The 17,360-nt window shown below is 53.7% G+C and overlaps 9 protein-coding genes across 9 annotated transcripts; 4 read left to right on the top strand and 5 right to left on the bottom strand.

The window, feature by feature from the left end:
- Positions 1-37: 37 nt before the first annotated feature.
- Positions 38-1,391, bottom strand: DSM5745_03271 (uncharacterized protein; the record flags this gene model as incomplete). The annotated part of the gene is made up of 6 exons (XM_026745287.1): positions 38-616; positions 667-747; positions 806-969; positions 1,049-1,123; positions 1,191-1,288; positions 1,336-1,391. 6 exons carry the CDS (start codon positions 1,389-1,391, stop codon positions 38-40), a joined length of 1,053 nt encoding a protein of 350 aa, XP_026606153.1.
- Positions 1,392-1,896: 505 nt separating this feature from the next.
- Positions 1,897-3,954, bottom strand: DSM5745_03270 (Zn(II)2Cys6 transcription factor domain-containing protein; the record flags this gene model as incomplete). Its single annotated transcript, XM_026745286.1, has 3 exons — positions 1,897-2,232; positions 2,286-2,970; positions 3,014-3,954. The coding sequence occupies 3 exons, from the start codon at positions 3,952-3,954 to the stop codon at positions 1,897-1,899; spliced, it is 1,962 nt and encodes a 653-aa protein (XP_026606152.1).
- Positions 3,955-5,044: 1,090 nt separating this feature from the next.
- On the top strand, positions 5,045-6,930 carry DSM5745_03269 (uncharacterized protein; the record flags this gene model as incomplete). Its single annotated transcript, XM_026745285.1, has 2 exons — positions 5,045-5,568; positions 5,619-6,930. 2 exons carry the CDS (start codon positions 5,045-5,047, stop codon positions 6,928-6,930), a joined length of 1,836 nt encoding a protein of 611 aa, XP_026606151.1.
- A 1,147-nt stretch (positions 6,931-8,077) lies between these two features.
- On the top strand, positions 8,078-9,051 carry DSM5745_03268 (uncharacterized protein; the record flags this gene model as incomplete). Its single annotated transcript, XM_026745284.1, has 2 exons — positions 8,078-8,357; positions 8,417-9,051. 2 exons carry the CDS (start codon positions 8,078-8,080, stop codon positions 9,049-9,051), a joined length of 915 nt encoding a protein of 304 aa, XP_026606150.1.
- A 576-nt stretch (positions 9,052-9,627) lies between these two features.
- On the top strand, positions 9,628-12,069 carry DSM5745_03267 (uncharacterized protein; the record flags this gene model as incomplete). The annotated part of the gene is made up of 6 exons (XM_026745283.1): positions 9,628-10,311; positions 10,384-10,475; positions 10,512-11,157; positions 11,226-11,546; positions 11,613-11,744; positions 11,797-12,069. The coding sequence occupies 6 exons, from the start codon at positions 9,628-9,630 to the stop codon at positions 12,067-12,069; spliced, it is 2,148 nt and encodes a 715-aa protein (XP_026606149.1).
- Positions 12,070-12,355: 286 nt separating this feature from the next.
- DSM5745_03266 (uncharacterized protein) lies at positions 12,356-13,075 on the bottom strand (the record flags this gene model as incomplete). The annotated part of the gene is made up of 1 exon (XM_026745282.1): positions 12,356-13,075. The coding sequence occupies one exon, from the start codon at positions 13,073-13,075 to the stop codon at positions 12,356-12,358; it is 720 nt and encodes a 239-aa protein (XP_026606148.1).
- A 602-nt stretch (positions 13,076-13,677) lies between these two features.
- Positions 13,678-14,492, bottom strand: DSM5745_03265 (uncharacterized protein; the record flags this gene model as incomplete). Its single annotated transcript, XM_026745281.1, has 2 exons — positions 13,678-13,757; positions 13,811-14,492. 2 exons carry the CDS (start codon positions 14,490-14,492, stop codon positions 13,678-13,680), a joined length of 762 nt encoding a protein of 253 aa, XP_026606147.1.
- Positions 14,493-14,955: 463 nt separating this feature from the next.
- On the top strand, positions 14,956-15,558 carry DSM5745_03264 (Signal peptidase complex catalytic subunit SEC11; the record flags this gene model as incomplete). Its single annotated transcript, XM_026745280.1, has 2 exons — positions 14,956-15,251; positions 15,336-15,558. The coding sequence occupies 2 exons, from the start codon at positions 14,956-14,958 to the stop codon at positions 15,556-15,558; spliced, it is 519 nt and encodes a 172-aa protein (XP_026606146.1).
- Positions 15,559-15,588: 30 nt separating this feature from the next.
- DSM5745_03263 (wax synthase family protein) lies at positions 15,589-16,731 on the bottom strand (the record flags this gene model as incomplete). Its single annotated transcript, XM_026745279.1, has 1 exon — positions 15,589-16,731. One exon carries the CDS (start codon positions 16,729-16,731, stop codon positions 15,589-15,591), a length of 1,143 nt encoding a protein of 380 aa, XP_026606145.1.
- Between the last annotated feature and the right edge of the window lie 629 nt (positions 16,732-17,360).

Below are 17,360 nucleotides of genomic sequence, written 5' to 3'. Positions count from 1 at the left end.
AGGGTGTCGGAGAGGCGGGTTAGGACTGATATCTATCTTAGTCATGGGCTCTTTGAGTGGAAAGGAGAGGTGTAGTACACTCCACCAGGTGGACGTTCTCATACCGGGCGTGTCCGACCTGGACATAGGCCGCGGCGACGAGGATGGACTGTGCCCGTCTCAGCGGAGTCCGCGAGTGGCCGCCGGTGTTGGAATCCGAGTGGACGAAGCCCACGTCGATGACGAGGTCGCTGTCTCGTTCAACTGCGTCTGCCACGCCGGGGAGCGAGACCTGGCCGCTGTACACGCCGCAGAAGTACGGCTTGTCCTCGGGCACGATGGACTTGCCCATTGGGGTGGTGAAGGTCGGGAGGGCGAGCAGGTCCAGAAGGCGGTTCATGGCATCTGCGGCGCGGAGTCGATGCACCAGCGCATCGACGATGATGCGGGGTGCCGAGCAGGTTGAGAGTTTCGAGATCACGGCATGAATCGCAGAGATACATGCCTCGTTGTCCGTCCTGGGGTTCAGATCGACCGGCTGGTCAAGCAGGGAGGCGGGGATGGGGACGTGGACGAAGTCCATAGGGACGAAGATGTACACGGGAAGGCTGTGGATGTAGCATTCGCGGAGAACTCGCTGTTGTTCAAGTCAGCTTGCTCTTTACCCTGACTAGGAAAGGAGCGTACGTCGACCTCCCCAGGCGCAGATTCAGCATCATCAAGCCAGCAATGCGCTGCGCGGACAGACTCGGAGATCTTCGCGTAGACCTATCTCGTCGTCAGCCCAGCCATCGCCCCCCGCCGTTTCCTCATGAGACCAACAAACCCGGTGATCCGGATCCGGCCCCAAACAGTGATGGATCATCGCTCGTGCCTTCTGCGCCCTCGTCCCCGTCGTGCCAACAATATGGATGACCTTGACGTGCTCCGTGAATGCGCCCGCCACCCCGTTGATCGCGCTGAGCTCGCCGACGCCCATGGTCGTGACCACTGGCTCAACCCGTTGCGTTAGAGATGCCCCAAGGCACGCGATGCGAATAGGTAAACCAGGGTTGAAAACGTGACTCACAAACGCCAGGACACCCTTTGACCCTGCTATATCCGTCCGCGGCGTAGGCGGCGTTCAGCTCGTTGGCGTTGCCGACTGCAAATGGGATCCGGGCAGTCAGCGCAGTTCCTACCGGTTATCGGACGACCGTGGATGAACGAACCCCATGACAGGCCTTCGACTTGATCAATGTAATCGAGTAGCTCGAGGTTCATGTCCCCAGGCACACCCATGATGCTCTGCACGCCGAGCTGGCGGATTCTAGCGCCGTCAGATCCTGCCATGGGTAAGTTTGCTGCAAGACGTACCTCTGCCAGAGATACGCGGCGAGTGGCATCGTCGACGTGTCTCTACTTGAGCCCATGTTGGTCCTCGTTAGTTGATATAAGATGGCCGATTCTATAAACAAGGTTCCGAAGAGAAATCCCCATCTTTAATAGCTGGACGTATATACCCCCAGTAAGCGGAATTCCTCCGTCTACTGGACAGTTCCAAGCCCGGCATTCCGAGGTGAGAGGGCAATGCCTGTACGTGGACAGAGCTCTTGCTGTTTGGATGGGACGTGGTGATTCGTGCCGGTTATATCGCTTTGGGATATCCGACAACACCGACAATTGACGGATAATCTGCGACCAGTGCGTGCTAGGGTTCCCCGCTTCTCCGCATTTGAAATGGGCTAGCTAATTTATCAGGTGCAGGGAGACGTCTTAGTGAACGGTTATGTGGATACATACGGTTTGTAGTCATGTTGTTGCGGGAGCGAGGGGATGGAACCGCAGGCTTGCGATGGAGTATTCTATGGATACATGAACTGTGCTGTATGTGGAGAGCAGAGGTAGAGTGATGTAGAGAAGACCGACGCCATGTTTCTATTCCAGGGGTAGAAATAAACTCGACACGCCATTCAGCCCGACCATGTCCGGTAGCGAGTCCCAGAACTCCGAGCCATAGATCCAGTCTGCTGCCGTATCAATTCCAACTTCCGGGCCCATTGCAGTGTACAATGGACTGCTCTCTCGTTGCCTCACGGGGTCCCCCGCGCACGACCTGAGAGCAGCGTTGATGAGAATCTCCAGGAGAGCGGCATAGCGCTGCGCCATGTGCACATCATCCGGGGCATTCTGCTTGAGCGCGTCGACAACGCCCCGGATGAGGCGGATCCGTGGACTCGACCGGTCGAGCTGCTCCTCGGTTTGGAGAGTAATCTAAACCAGGCAGTAAGCGGAATTCCACATGTTAGGGTAGGATGGAGTCGTACCTTGAGGAGATATAATGCGGCGCAGACGGTGTAAAGCCAGATCTTGACACCGGCGTATTTGAAGCCTTGCGTGGGGGACAGACGGTGGAGCACGCAGTGCAGCATGTCGATGGACGCGGTGGTCGCATCGCTTGCGAGCTGAGCCAGCTGGAGTGCGCCTGCACCTTCAGTCTCCATATCAGGGAGCCGCTCAAAGATATGCGCCGCGGGACTCAGGCCGCAGAGTCGGATGTAGTAGTACTCGACTTCCAAGCAGGCCGCACGCAATGGCAAATCCCGATCTGCACCCCCGTTGCTGAACTCTCGTTGCCGCTTCCAGCGGTCAAGGCCTCGTCGGAATCCTTCCCATGCCCCGAGAGGGACCCCAGCTCCAGCTCCAGACCCGGCCTCGCTCTTCCTCCAGCTTCGGAGAAGCTCTCTGGCCTTGCACATGTGGATACCGAGTTCCACGCCGCTTTCCCAGTGCGCATCGCCGACCATGCTCGTCGGGATGTGGTCCGCTACGCCGTGGCCTCCTGCCAGCTGTGGCTCGAGGCGCAGTCGGAGGGCCAGACTCTCGTCGGCGAGCCGTATGAAGGTCCGCAAGATCCGAGTCCATTCCTGACTCAGAGCAGAGCCCTCGACTGTCTGTCCTTCAAAGACCCCGAGCTCGCGTGCCAAGGCAATGGCACTCGAAAGCAGCATCCTACCCTGTCAGCACAAGCCACGGTATGTAAAGGAGGGCCCACCATGACATCTTGTTACTCCTATACGCCGTCGCTACCAGATTGAGGCGCTCCGGTATACTCGGTCGAGCATGCGAGTCTCCATCCGGCTGACAATGCGGCTCAAAGAGCTCCAGCTCGCCGCAATCGCCGATAAAGTCCTCGGAAGAATTGATTGCTCTGGGATGCCACTCAATGAACAGCAGCAGCGCGGCGATGGCGCCGTGACTTCGCATTGCAGACGATCCCCAGATCGAGGACTGGAAGAGCTTCTGCACCCACGGCCAGGTGCGCCAGTGGACCCGTTCCGACCGGGCTATCCCATTGTATCCGCTGAGAATATGGTACCGGGATGAGAGTGCGATAAGTGCAATGGTCAGCACTGGCTCTGCCGTAGCCAGAGAGGTATAATTTTCAGGGGCTCCGTAGTACTCCGGCACCACTGGAAACAGGTGCCACAGCGTGGAAAAATAAAACCCAAGGAACTCGACGGCTTCCTCCGCGCGGAGGATCCCTCTCTTCACCAGGAAAAACTGCCTCCATTCACTGGACAAGTCCTGATGCGAAGAACAAGACTGCACGTCCCCATCGACATCCTCTTTTGAGCCTGCAACCGCAATCAAATCCAACGCATCGCTCGCATCAAGCAGGTGCGTCGACAGGATCCGTTGCTTGGTGCTAGCATCATGGTCCGGCAATGGAGCTGGTGCTGGTCCCGGCACCCTGGGCGCCTCGAGCAGAGACTCCGCGCCGAGTGACGGTCGGATCTTCCTCTTCTTTCGTCGATGCGTTGTCAGACAGGCTCTGGACTCGTCCTGGCATCTCCGGCACGTCGCTTCGCCGTGGGCCGTCACGCATCGCTTCTTCTTCTCCCGGCAGTTGTCGCAGGATTGGTAGCCGCGTCTGGCGCGCTGGCTGGCTGGCGAGCCCGGCTGGTTGATCGGGAGAAAGGTGATGGCCTCCATCTCGTGTTGGCGGAGGGAAGAAGAGAGAGAACGACAGGTGGCGGATGTGGAGCGGCAGGCGGGGAATGCATTTCCGTTTAGCCAATGGGACGGTAGGGATTCACTAATTACTGTAATGGAATTACCACGGCAAACCTCAAGGCGAGCAACGACACTGTTCGCGGCACGATCCATGTAGCCAAGGTGTATGTCTCTGTACGGTGGGTCTGGCTTGTCCTCCTGCAGCACTTGTTACTTCAGCCATCTTTCTGGCTTTTACAATTATGATGAACAGAAGAAAAAGGCTGAAGCTGTGGAAATCCTCCATGTTGGTGGGTTTGTTCCACAGCCTTATGGACCTGGGCACGGAGGTCGGCGAGTACAAAGCCAGATGGAGCAGACTGCGCAGATCATACTGGTCAGGCTGCGTATGGTGGAGGCGAGGAGAGTCTCATGCTGGACTAGCCTTAGGCTCTACGGTGTTTGTAGTATACTGAAGGTTGGATACATAGAGTGAAGTAGAGGCATCCTCGGAACAGTTCCTAGTTATAGAGCTGGACTGCAGTTCACGCCTATGGTCTGTTTCAGGGTACCGAAGTATCTTCTGCCATTGTTAACCATACCTCAACCGACAGAATGCAGTTATCTATAGAAGAAGGATGGTCGAGACGCGGTGTAACATTGTTGGTACCTACGCGGTTGCTCTTTCCTAAATATGGATAGGTTGGATCGCCGCACGAGGCTGAACAGCATCTCTCCTCCAATTGATCTCGTTTGTCAGACTCAGCCATGCCATTCGTGAAATATGGCTGATTTGTTTGACAGGCCTCCGACGCGAGCCTCTTCGCCAACGGAGATTGCCACGATTATCGATAACCGCCGCCAAGGGAAAAGGTGGTAGGGGGCGAATGGATATCGATGGATGTTTACTGCCAGAATGACCGGGGTTGGCTGTTACAAGCATCGTCCTGGAGGGAGGAATACGAGCGAGTGGGTAGGACAAGCGGCAAGCCTGACACCCCCAGCCTCGGCAGAAGCCGCTATAAGAATGCAAAACGGCTATCAATCACCTGCACATTGTCAGTTTCTGTCGATGTTATAGTCCTTCACTATGTCTTCTCCGACCGCCAGCCACACTGATTACAACCCGCGTCGTCCTGGAAGCCCCGGCCATGTTCCAGCCGACTTGCAAACAGTCACCCTCGACCCAGAAGTACTCGACCAACAGGCATCCAATACCGAGCACAAAGACAGCCCTGCACCTACTCCAGCAGCATGGGGCATCGGCTGGCAGTGTCCTGCCATGATGGTCGGCTCTGCCGTCTGTGGCGCATTGGTAGCGCTCGGTCACCACATATACTACAACACCCTAGATACTACGCGCGTTACCTCAGTCGAACAGCAAACGTGGGCTGTTCGAATCGGAACCGGCCTCGCCTTTATTTCGCGTGCTTTCCTCGTAGCAGCTGTTGGTGCTGCTGCGGCCCAAGAGACATGGGCTACCCTCCGCAAAAAAAGCATAAGGCTGTACGGGATCAACAACATGTTCAGCATCCTCAACAACCCGATGGCTTTCTTGTCTCTCGATATCTGGCTCTACGCAAAGACGCTGACGGTGCTAGCCATTGTATCATGGTGCGTTTGTTGCTTCCATCTGTTCGAGCAGATTCTCACTTCCTAGCCAGGCTCATCCCCTTGGCAGCGGTTATCACGCCCGCCACTCTGTCCGTCCGCCTTAGGATAGCTTCCAATGAGACCCGAATGCAGGTTCCGACCATTGACTTTGCTTTGAATACCACTTGGGACTCCTGGATGGCATTGGAAGGGACCGGGCGTATCGAATCATACCTAGGCTACTCTCCGGATATCAGCCGCCTGTTCGCAGCCACTTCTGTATCCATAAGTGTGCTCCCTGTCTCTGCCCCCTTGCCGAACTCGTCGTATACTCTCGACTTCTGGGGCCCGTCCTACAGATGCGAGAGGCTTAATGATGTTGTCGCACAGGATGGTTCTATACAAGACATATGGAACACCGAGATTTCAGGCGATATCGACCCGGACTTCACTATATACATAGGAACTCAACCCTCGCAGCTGAATAACACAATCTTCGTGTACGCAGCGGGGTCGAACCCGGTGTGGAATGCCGAGAATGCCACACAGCCCACCGAGCTCGTCTGCCAGCTCTGGAACACCTCGTACGTGGTCAGCCTCAATTTCAGCGACGGGGTCCAAGCCCTAACCCCCATATCCACAACACCGTCCGCCTTTGCAAACTGGAGCACAGAGGAAGCAACAGAGTCTGCATATAAGAACAAAGAGCGGGTAAACGCGGGCTTCCACATTGTAAGTATGCTCTTCCAAGATCTCCTGCACCGCCAGCTCAAGACTGGCGCAACGGGAAGCTTGCGCCAGGAGGTAACCGGACATCGATCCGCCCAGTCAAGCATTTCAATCACACAGACGGGCCTCTTTTCGTGTCCCGACTTGTGGAACAGTTCTACATACGAAGATGCCCAAGTGACCAAGACCAGGGATGCAACGCGGTGCCGTAACAAGACGCTCGCTCGCGCCATCGAAGATCTCTCGCATAATTTTACCTACAGCCTGCTCAGTCTCAACTCCGCGAATACGTCTGTGAACGTGACTTCCTCCTTTCCGCAGAACTACTTCAGCTACAACCAGAGAAACCTGCTTGCTGCTTATATTGTTTCGGTGGGAGTAACAGTCGGCTGTGTCGTCGTTGGGTTCCTGGCCATGCATCGGAATGGCATCTCGCAGAATACCTCGTTTTCCACGGTACTGCTCACAACGCGGAATCCTGAGTTGGATGGCTTGGCCGTTGGGAACTGTCTTGGGTCGGACAAGATGGGTGTCGATGTTGGGAAGGTTCGCCTGCGGTTTGGGGAGATTGAGGGTGCTGGAGAGTATAGGCATGCGGCGTTTGGGACCAAGGCTTCTGTTACTCCGATTTCTAAGGGCAGGGAGTATTACTAGTGTAGCTACGGATAGCATTCGACTTTGCTATAGAGCATACGTTAAAGTAGGGATCTGGCGGCGGTGCGATGTACTGGGCGGATAGTGAGGAGGGAATACTGGTACTGCATGTACTTGGAGGCTTGAAGCGACGTATTCATGGTCTTGTCTATGCAGTACTACCCAGAGCCCTCTAGTAAAACACTTCGCTTGAGCCCTACCTAGTCCGAGCGTCTCAACAGGCCCAGGGATCCATTGTGTCCTTTACAATATATATCAAAATCTTAAGGGTTAGATTGAGGCGTCTTTCCACAGGAGGAACCTCGGGATTAAATACCTACTCGGGCTGTGGATGGAATTCTGCGACTAGGGCCTTTGGAGATACCTAGGTACATCCATGCCACTACCACCTAATCACTCTCAGCGGATGGACATCACCTCAGTCAAGAGACCTGATGGGTAGGGCGTGCCAAGTCACGTGCGACAAAGCCCTAGGTTGGTACCTACCACCTGCATGCAGCATACGATGGGATATTCATACCCAAGCCAACCGGTCCTAATCCAAAGCCAATAGCACTGTGCACGCGACTGGCTACGGTATGTATGGAAATAGAAAGGTCAAGCTTGTGCGTGCTTTGCCCCAAGTAGGTACGGCATTGCTTAGGGACTAGGGTAGGTATGAATGGATTGAACACCCCGACCATAGCGTGCTCCCAAGCTCTTTCTTTGAGCCGCGCACTGAGTGGAAGGCTGAATAGATAAGACACTGCATAGCTAGTACTGTAAGTACCTGATTACCCAGTGACTACTCCGTACTCCGTATGAACTCCCATAGCGCCAGTCTTTGTGACGTGGTGTGCCAAGCAAAAGACCCCTGCATAGGGCCAACAGAGATGCTCCATCACACCAATCAACTAATCGCCCTAGGCGCCGTCTTATTATAGCTCAGCTGCGCCAATAGAGAATCATTGCTTAACTGTCAATGTGAAACTTGCGGTAATCTGCGCGGCTATCAGTCGGTAGCAGCAAAACAAGAAAAGTCAAGACCCCCCCTGAATTGACGTCCACTCTCTAAATTTCTTCTGCTTGCCTCCTTTTATCCTCCATTCAATCTACCCACAAGGATATCCCTTACAATGGGAGAGTTGCCATCAGTACTCCAACCAAGATGATCCGCTCCTCCTCGACTTTCAAATCTCTCATCGTAATTGCTTCTATCATCGCTACAGCCCTTGCCGAGACACAGTGCACGTGGCCAGACGGCAGCGAAGCAAAAGGGTATGCGCCCTGCGACCCCAACGCCGAGAAGTCCGCCTGCTGTCTCGTCGGCGAGATCTGCCTAACAAGCGGCCTCTGCTACGGCAAAGTCGGCCTGAACTACCGCGGCGCCTGCATGGGAGAATGGGACGACGTGAACATCTGCCCGGATGCGTGCAATAGTCTGAATGGTGGGCTCCTTGTGAACTATAACAGAGCTGCACTGACAATGGTTATGGATGATGCACAGGATCCAGCTCCTCCTTCGTCAACATCTGGCCCTGCGACGGGCAGGGGAATACCGCGCCGATGAAATACTGGTGCGGCAATGGCGAGTCTACACCCTGCGAGACGACGACTACGAAAGGCGCGGATAATGGGCTGTTCCTTGATATCGGGGGGAAGGGGACCCGCGATAGCTTCAACCCGCAGCGGATTCTGTCGGCGGATTCGAGCTCGGCTTTGAGTACGGCGAATTCCAGCACGAGCACGAGCACAAGTACGACGGCAGTCAAGCCAACCGAGAGCGCAGCCAATACCAATGCAACTGCCGATGCGAACCTGGACACCGAAGAGGACAGCGCGTCCACGGACACGGGGAAAATAGTGGCAGTTGGTGCCGGGGTAGGGGTACCGCTGCTAGTAGTCTCGTTGGTGTTGGCGGCTTGGGCGTTGTGGGAGAGGAGAGCGAGGAAGAAACTCCTCCAGAAAATTGCCGCTGGCATGGGTGGAAACGCGAGCTACCCTGCTCGCCAAAGCGCAGCCAAGCAGCTCCCCGACCAGGAGATATTTGAGATTGGGTCGGGGCGTTGGCGGCCGCCTGTGGCGGAGATGCAGGGGAGCGGACCTGTAGCTCGAAGAGCAGACAATGCGAGTCTAATCTGATTAAGAAGTTTTGGAGACATGTGCAGGTTTCAAGTTCGTAAGCTATCCAAGGTCTTATACAGGTAGAAAAAAGAGACAAGACGCTACCGGGAACGCGAACAGATATCAAGAAACCCTATAGATCAACAAGTGAACGAAATAAAGAAATTTACTCCCAAGACACGGGTCGTATCGTGCACGAAATACTTAAAGCCTTTCAAGGCTATTTTGGTAGCACCTTCCTCCAGAATGAATTACCATCAGACGTCCGGGTGAGGCAACGTGGGCAGCTTCCTCCCAGCCTTAATCAAAGCGACGACAGCCTCATTTCCCAAAATCGCAACCCCAAGCGATCACCTGGGCAAATCACGACCACTGAAACACTCTCGGCATGAGGCTGAGCCTTTCCTGGTAGTGCAGACTGCAATGGTCCCTCCAACCAGGCTAGGGCATGTTTGCTTTTGGCGGATGGGGAGGGGTAGGTAGGTAAGGCTGTCAGATGCTCCTTCTGCGACCGACAACCTTGGAACAATCTCACTCCGTCTCTGGCCTACCCTTTACCCGGCCTGCCTTATTTCCCCCGTCGATATCTTCAATATGTCCTCAACCGGCCATGCAGACGATGCTCCAGAGTCGCCGCTGACACCGACCAATATTGGCCCAGACCCGGGGTCGCCACCGGAAGAGAGCGTGAGGGAGCAAATGAGCGAGGTAGTCAATGCGCTCAGGGAGATTCGGTCGCAGCTGGCGGACCAGAATAAATATCTCGAGGGTCTTGCGGCGAAACCTATCAAAGCGACGTCCCAGCGATCACGAGCGGTCTACATTGACTATAAGGAGTGGACTGACAAAATACTTCCTTTTCAAGAGAAATGGCACCGCTCCCGAATTCCAAATGAGGAGCTGTGTTTAATTCTCAAAAGAGATTTCTTTTGGCTATTCGAGGATCTCCATCAAGCCCATTGGGATAAATTGACAATATCAGCTCCCTCGGACTCGGATCACGCGGGAGACTCGCTAAACACAGGCTCGATCGAGACGTTGAAATCGGCATGGCCAGTTTACGAGGACCCATCGCAAGACATTGATCTCGCTGCTGCGTATGCGTTGGAAGATTCACCATTTGATTTCGACTGCTTCTTTCCGAACTGCGCGGGCGCTCGCCGTCTTAATATGGACGGGGCGCTTCGGCAAGTGTTATGGCCTGACCATTCAATTCATATGTATAAGATATGCTTCAAGATCGGACCTTCACCCGGGCTCGGCTCTGGGTCTTTCAGTGTGCGTTGTGTCTCACGCCTCTCTGATTAACCTGGTTTGGGGTTTCGTCAGTACTTATGGAGCAAAGGTTAGTCCGCCCGCGCCCTGACGCAAGAAGCCACCATTATAGGTTGTCCACAGCCACCAGCCGAGCCGTGGGGTGGACGGGTCTGCGGCCGGATCATGTAAGTTGTAAGGTACTCGATGAACCCAGTCCCCAGCTTACAAGGAAGCTCGATATCTCTCCACGCGAGAGCCATGATCCCCGTCAGAACCTTGGCATTTATCTTGTGGCAGCTTGAGAGCTACAGTGCCGGGAAGCCCGGTTACCGCCGGGACATGGATTGGGACGTGGATTCAGCAGGCAGGTTGTGCATTTTGATGTTTGCATCGCATTGGGGAAGGCTGCCCATATTCAACGCTTTTAATGGTGTGAGCGACGGGCTTCTCTCCCTGTATTTCCAAATACGTTGGATGACTGTTAGTCCACAGCGTCGCTCCTTGCCCAAGAAAGCAGATGGCATTTTATTAAATCGAGATGCGGGAGACATACCCAATGGTCCGGACGGCAGCCCCCGAGACCACCAAGTCTGCGAAGAGCGTTACGTGTTTGGACTGGTGACGACGATAAGTCAGAAAATCGCGCTCTATACATTGCTCAGCGTGACAGATGGTGAATCCCCTCTTTTCGGACAGACGCTTGAGGAGTATCTTGGACTGGGCCTCCAGAATACGGCGCAAAGATATTTGAGCGGCAGACTGATGGGCGTTGGAATGTATTTGCTTTACATCTCTGCGACACTCGAGTGGACTGCAGGGCAGTGGGAGTTGACTCTAGATCAGTTGGATAACACACTGCATACAAGCGTATTCATGCCATGCCCACCTGGGCACCCTTCTACCTCACGAACAAGGCTAACGATTCCATGCCATAGCTCGCGCAAATGACTCGCGAAAAACGGCGAAGCCTAATGTTTGACGACGACTTCTCAAAGTCAGACCAGTACTTTGCGGCTCTACAGACCCTGCACATGTGTACGGATTGGATTAAGGGAACACTCCGGGATTTCAGGGATCTCTGCGAGAATACCAAAAGGAAAATCTCAAGATCGCTAGAGATTACAGATGGAGATGATGATATGGATTCCTTCGAAGCACTTTGTGTCGATGTCCTTGCTAATAGCGAGAGGCACTTCCAGCCATTACTCGATCGAATTGAGCGGAAGGTTGAAGAAGTGAAGGGCCTTCGAGATGGCGTACGTTCCACTTCTTTATAAGGTACATGCACCTCTCAACGTCCTGGATACTAATCCCAATCCCAGCTATTCAACGCAACCTCCGTCAAAGAAGCCTCGAAGGGCACAAAGCTAGCCGAGAACAGCCGCCGTCAGAACCGATATATCCTGGTCTTCACGGTTGCCACCGTCTTCTACCTTCCAATGGGCTTTGTAACGGTACCTTCTCCCCAGTCCTTGGATTCTTGCCAACGGTTGCTTATTCGTCCAGTCATTCTTTGGAATGCATTTATTCGATCCTAACGATGAATCATCTGCCTCGCGGACACCGTTTATCATTACTTTTGTTGTCATCGCCATCGCGACATATGTTATTGCAACGGGTGCACTCCTTGTCATCCGGGAGGATGATTGGATCAAATCAACACTGCGTGCTTGGAAGGCTTCCATGTGGTCCCAAGATACACAAGCGCAAAACCTTGCGGGATCGAGGCTTTCCGGTCTATTGGGGAGGAGAAAGTCGAGGAGGGAAGCGGATGTGTAAGCATTTGCTACCGGGATATCCAAGGATATCACCCTTGAGTACTGTCAGTACGTGCTATGGGTACATTTCTGAAGGAGACTCTGAGGACTGCACTTTGGTAAACACAGAACTAAATAGAGGACGAGGTCTTTCTCAACTGCTACATAAGTGATTGGGGTATGGGATCACAGGGATCTCAAACAATCAACCAGGAAACAGTCTTCCATGACGCTATCGTACTATGGCCAATCATTGGTATAATCAATCATGTCCGGGGTATAAGATCGCCGAGCCAAACAACATGGGCTTACTTCTCAGAGCCTCCCCTCCCCATATCAACAACAAGCTTATTCGTCTTCCCCTTGACATACAACGTATAGAGCCTGATCGCAGTAACCGCAACCATAAGTACCCATCGTCCTCCCAACTCCTCTGCCTGTCCCTCGGCCAATTGCAGCGTAAACGCATGCGTCAGCTTCGGCCAAGCCATCACCCATTCAAGGAAGGCAACTTGAGGCTCATCATCTTTGTCGACCCGAACCAACTTGAACCCCTTCTTCTTCCCCTCCTTAACCCGCCTCCACGCAAACTCCTCCCGCCGCCCCTCCTCGCCCACCTCGCCCACCTCGATCGAAAAGTGAAACGCAACATCATCGTTCAAACCCGGTTCAGCGCGCATGACCTCCGTATCCAAGCTTTCACCGTGAGGCTTAGTATCAGCATCAAACTCAAGCCGCGGCAGAAAGACAATTCCATTCGGATTAAACGCATGTAGACCTGGCACCTCGTCACCGGCTGCAGCAAGGACAGGATCCTTGGAACTCATCCCATCGCGCAGGATAAAGCCCGTCCGCATCCCGAGCGGCGGTCTGCCGCTGTAGCCGGTTTGCATTTCGATGAGACAGAGTTTGTCTTTGGGTGTTGCGCCGCAGAGATTCATGGATTTTAGTTTCGTCCATTGGCCGTGGACGGTTAGGGTTTGTGGGAGGGAGCCATAGCGGCCGTCCTGATGATGATATGAGGCCATGATGGGATTTAGGGGAACTTGGAACTTGGAACGTTGAAAATTTGGTGGATCTAGGATGATACCTAAAGGGAGACCTTGACTTCAGTGGCTTTTACTAGCACTAGCGGGGCAGCTCCGCCATGTAGCCCTGGATTAAGTGAAGGACATTAACGTTGCTAGTGGGTAGTGGGTCAAGCGTTAAGGCCTCGATTGGTCTTGTCGTCAAAGTTGGGTCTGCAGATCGCTATGGTATGGGTATCCCTTGGGGCCAAAACAATATAAGCGAACTTTATTTATATAGTTCGTATCAATCTCAAGGCTCTCCAGAGGGAAAGTTAGCCGTTGCCCCGGCCTCCTTGGAACATGATGATGGCTCTAGGCCACCCCGAAGCTAAGGATTCTGCAAGCACGCTTGTATGCGTGACTCTTGGCTTAGGGTCTATCAATGCACTGCTACAGGCCTACAAGGCAATGCCAGCAGGGTAAAATACACCTGGGCAGTGATCTACCCAGAATATTTCTGAATTGAAACAAAACAATTCAAGACTAAGCGGAATCCATAGCTCCAGTCCACATGTTATAGCGTGTTTCTACCCAGAAGACAAGATACTACCAAACTAATCTCACATAAGTATGCACTGCCTCTTCATGTATCCATCCACGCTTTCCCTGTACGCTTCTGGCGACGTCATGCTCTCGAAAACTGTGAAGCAAGTTAGCTAGATGCCTTGACTATAACGATTCGATGTGACTTACATTCCCTCTTCGCCTCCTTACTCTCGGCTGTATCATGCCACAGCCTCAATAGCCACGTGGCAACCAGCGCATCTCTAACATCCTGCGGCAGGCTGCTCGTAACTTTCAGATAATACCTGCTGTTCTCTTTCCCCTCAGTCGCCACCTGGTCACCTTTCGAATCACTCCACTTGTAGCTCGTAGAACTAAGACCAACTTTCCCGCTCGGTTGAATCTCGAATAATACGAGCTGTTGGGCCCCTTCGTTGAATAAGGGTCTATCCGACGCGGTTTTTCCCGCACTCAACAGCGCTCTGAAGGAGGTCCGTTGAAGTCGTGCCTCGGAAGCCTCGAGGCGGATGTTGCCTACCGTCTCCGGTACTGCAGAGGTGATATAGTACCGCGCAGGAATATCGGTGCGGTACTGCGCGTGCTCAGGGTGCACAAGGTAGAAGATATGCTGATGGCGCTTTGGTGGCGCCCCCTGGCTTCCATCTGGCCCATCGTCGACGTTCTCGACTCTTTCGAGTTTTACCGACGAGTTCTTGTTCGGGATGGACCGTATGTCGGTGCTTAGTACGTAAAGTGGAGTGGAAGGGTCCGCTTCAGCGACGACGGACTGAGCCGACAAGAAGAGCACGGCGGGGTCAAGGAGGATGTTTTTCTCGACAGGCTTCTTGAGTGATTCGGTGTCGGAGTCCATTTTCATGGGCGCGGTTTAAATTTGTTCGACGATGGATGGTCTAGTTTTCGAGAGTCGCATGGAAGAGGAAGGAGTGTACACACAGGATATGGATTTTGGCGGTCCAATTACCACCACGTGATGAGGCTCACCTTCCTGATCAGTCAACAGATACGAGAGACCTCCGCTTGTGTCAAATGAGGCATTTTCCACGCGAGATCTCGTCATACCTGTCGCTTCAACTGCGCCAAGGCGGTTAAAGCAGGTTGGACCCTGAGTGGGGCCCGCCAAGTGTGGCTGTGAGTGGGGGCGGGCGGGGCGGGCCCTGCCGCCAAGAACCTTAGCTTAACCTTGGTCCACGCCTTGCAGTCGATTATATTGCGGTCTGAAGATGGCTTACGGAGTACAGACTGCGGACGCCGGTTACATCATATCTTTGAAGCATCGCTGTTCTAGCCCGCGCTTTTACATACACATCTCAGTCATGCGGTCTGCTCTGAACGCGTTCCTCGCCGCGGCGCAGGTTGTGGCCACCTGCTTCATGGCCTGGAAGGCCCTCTGTCTCTGGACGGGCACGCCATACCCGATTATGATAGTCACCACCGAGTCCATGCTTCCAGCATTTGCCGTTGGAGACGTTCTGCTCATCTCAAATCACGATCGAAGTGTTGAGGTCGGCGACCTCCCTGTGTGCTGGTTGCCTAATCGCGCGTTCCCAATGGTCCATCGGGTGCATCGGGTGATGTATGAAGAGGAAGATCGAAGGAATCAAGATCTGGCGTACGTAGGCCCCCTATCAGTGTGACACTTCTGTTGCTTTGTCGCACTGCGTTGACTCCGAGCTAATCTTAACGATACCCGTAGCCAGCCGCAGCAGCTCATCTTGACAAAGGGGGACAATAACTTGATCGATGATATGCTACTGTATCCTGACGGCCAGGATTATCTCACCCGAAATGAGGTCCTTGGATTCGTGCGGGGGTATATACCATTCATCGGATGGATCGTGCTCGTTCTACAAGAGGTTGGGCGGCTTAGGGAGCTCGCTGCTTTATTGTGTCGGGGTATTCTTGGAACGACTAGCTGATCTAAAATACATGTATATAAACCCTAGAACTCAGTAAAGCGGGTTGAGCAAAGCATGATAGATCTTAGGGTAAATCCACAACGGCGCCACGCAGAAAAAGAAGGCGAAGACCCAGAGCATGCCCGCAACTCTTCGCGCCATCCGAGATAGCGGCCATGTCCAGTTCAAGCTACCCAAGACTTTAGAGTACGATTTCAACACCAGAGTTTCCCCAGCCGCCGCAAGAAAACACATCTCGAAGAACAGAACGTCCCGGAAGAGCGCAGCATCCCCCAACGCCAAACCGACCAAGGAATGCGAGAGGCCTGATATCGTGAAGACAAGGAAAGCGATTACCGTCTTTTCTAAGTTCGAGTCTGGCCGTACAACGACGTATTTCGAAACAAGTCGTGCGTAGAAGATGTACGTGGGTATAGTCAATTGGTGCCAGAAGCGGCCCCAGAACTTGCGCACGCTGTACGCATTCATCGGACTTCCGAAAAGAGGAGGCCATTCTTCGGCGTCGTCGAAGCGCAGGATGGCCACGAAGACGATTGCCAGGAGGGAATGGTAGAATTCTAGGAAGAAATAGGCCCGCCAGATCCATTGCACGGACATTATTGCCCGGACTTGTAGTTGGTGTGGCGATAGCGGCATGTGAGGCCATTCGCTCTCAGGCGAGAAGTCGGCAATGACGACTTGCCCGAGTGTGCGGATGAAGAACTTCTGGAAGATGAAGTGCTCGAATGACCATAATGCCGCTGCCTTCGCTGCCTTGCTGAAGGCAACCCGTGCTAGGGTGTTGGGGCCGGAGTCACTTGACGTAGCGTCCCTTTTGAGAGGCGAGTGCGACAGCCGTATGGGTAGATGACGAGGATTATTCCATGTCCGGTAGCAGTCAAGGAAGCTCGGGCTCCAGGTATGGCCACCCCTGACCTCCGGATTAATGGCATGTTGGTCGAAGGCCAGAATCTTCGCCGAATAAAGAAGATAAAAGACCAGCAGGCTTGCAAACGTGCTATCAGCCCCGATCATCCATGACAGACTATGAGCCGAGGTTAAGGACAGTAATGTGAGGACCCAGACTGGACCTAGCAGCAGAAGGCGGATGTGACGGCGCTGCTTGAGACCGGTTATGGTGAGCGCGCTCGCTATGGCGTAGTAGAACACGGGTAGAAGGGGTTTGAGATCCATGGCAGCCTTTGGAGTGAGGATTTGACGAAAGTAGAGTGACTGGACTCGAGATTGGGATGAGGATACTGGAGAGCTGCTTACTCTCAATAATCTCCTTCCAAGGTCGGGTAAATTATGTCTGAGCCCTGTGGATGATGGATTCCCCACTGCCATCATGTGAGGCCCCCGTATCGCTTACTTTTGACGATGAAGAAATGCCTCAGTGACGGACCTTTTAGTCCCCCGGCCATATCCAAGACTTGCCGTTTTTGTCTTTCCGAGCATTCCCCAATAGCAGATACAAACTTAATCAAAGTATGCCATAAGCCACTCACCTCTAGACTTCGCCATGTAAAATGCTTTCAGCCATTGCACCAATATATCTGTATAACAAGCAAACTTGGCCTGCAGGCCCCTAACTCCCTGTAAAAACTTCCAATCAATTGGCAGAGTACCCCGTGGGGCCCTGGCTACTATAAGCTTGGGGGCCAACCCCCTTTCCAAGGTTGTGTCCCCACTGAGGCGCTGTCCCTGCAGACACTTAGGGACCCGCTGGCTTCGGACCCTTCCATGATTGGCGAACTCGTCAATTTCATCACGGACTCTGTCCGACACAAGAGTCCAACTCCGCGGGTGAGGCGTGTTCCTTG

Source organism: Aspergillus mulundensis, assembly GCF_003369625.1.
Source record: "Aspergillus mulundensis strain DSM 5745 chromosome Unknown scaffold_2, whole genome shotgun sequence".
Lineage (NCBI taxonomy): Eukaryota > Fungi > Ascomycota > Eurotiomycetes > Eurotiales > Aspergillaceae > Aspergillus > Aspergillus mulundensis.
The sequence above is the reverse complement of the archived record's forward strand: the minus strand, read 5'-3'. Positions and strand labels throughout refer to the sequence as shown.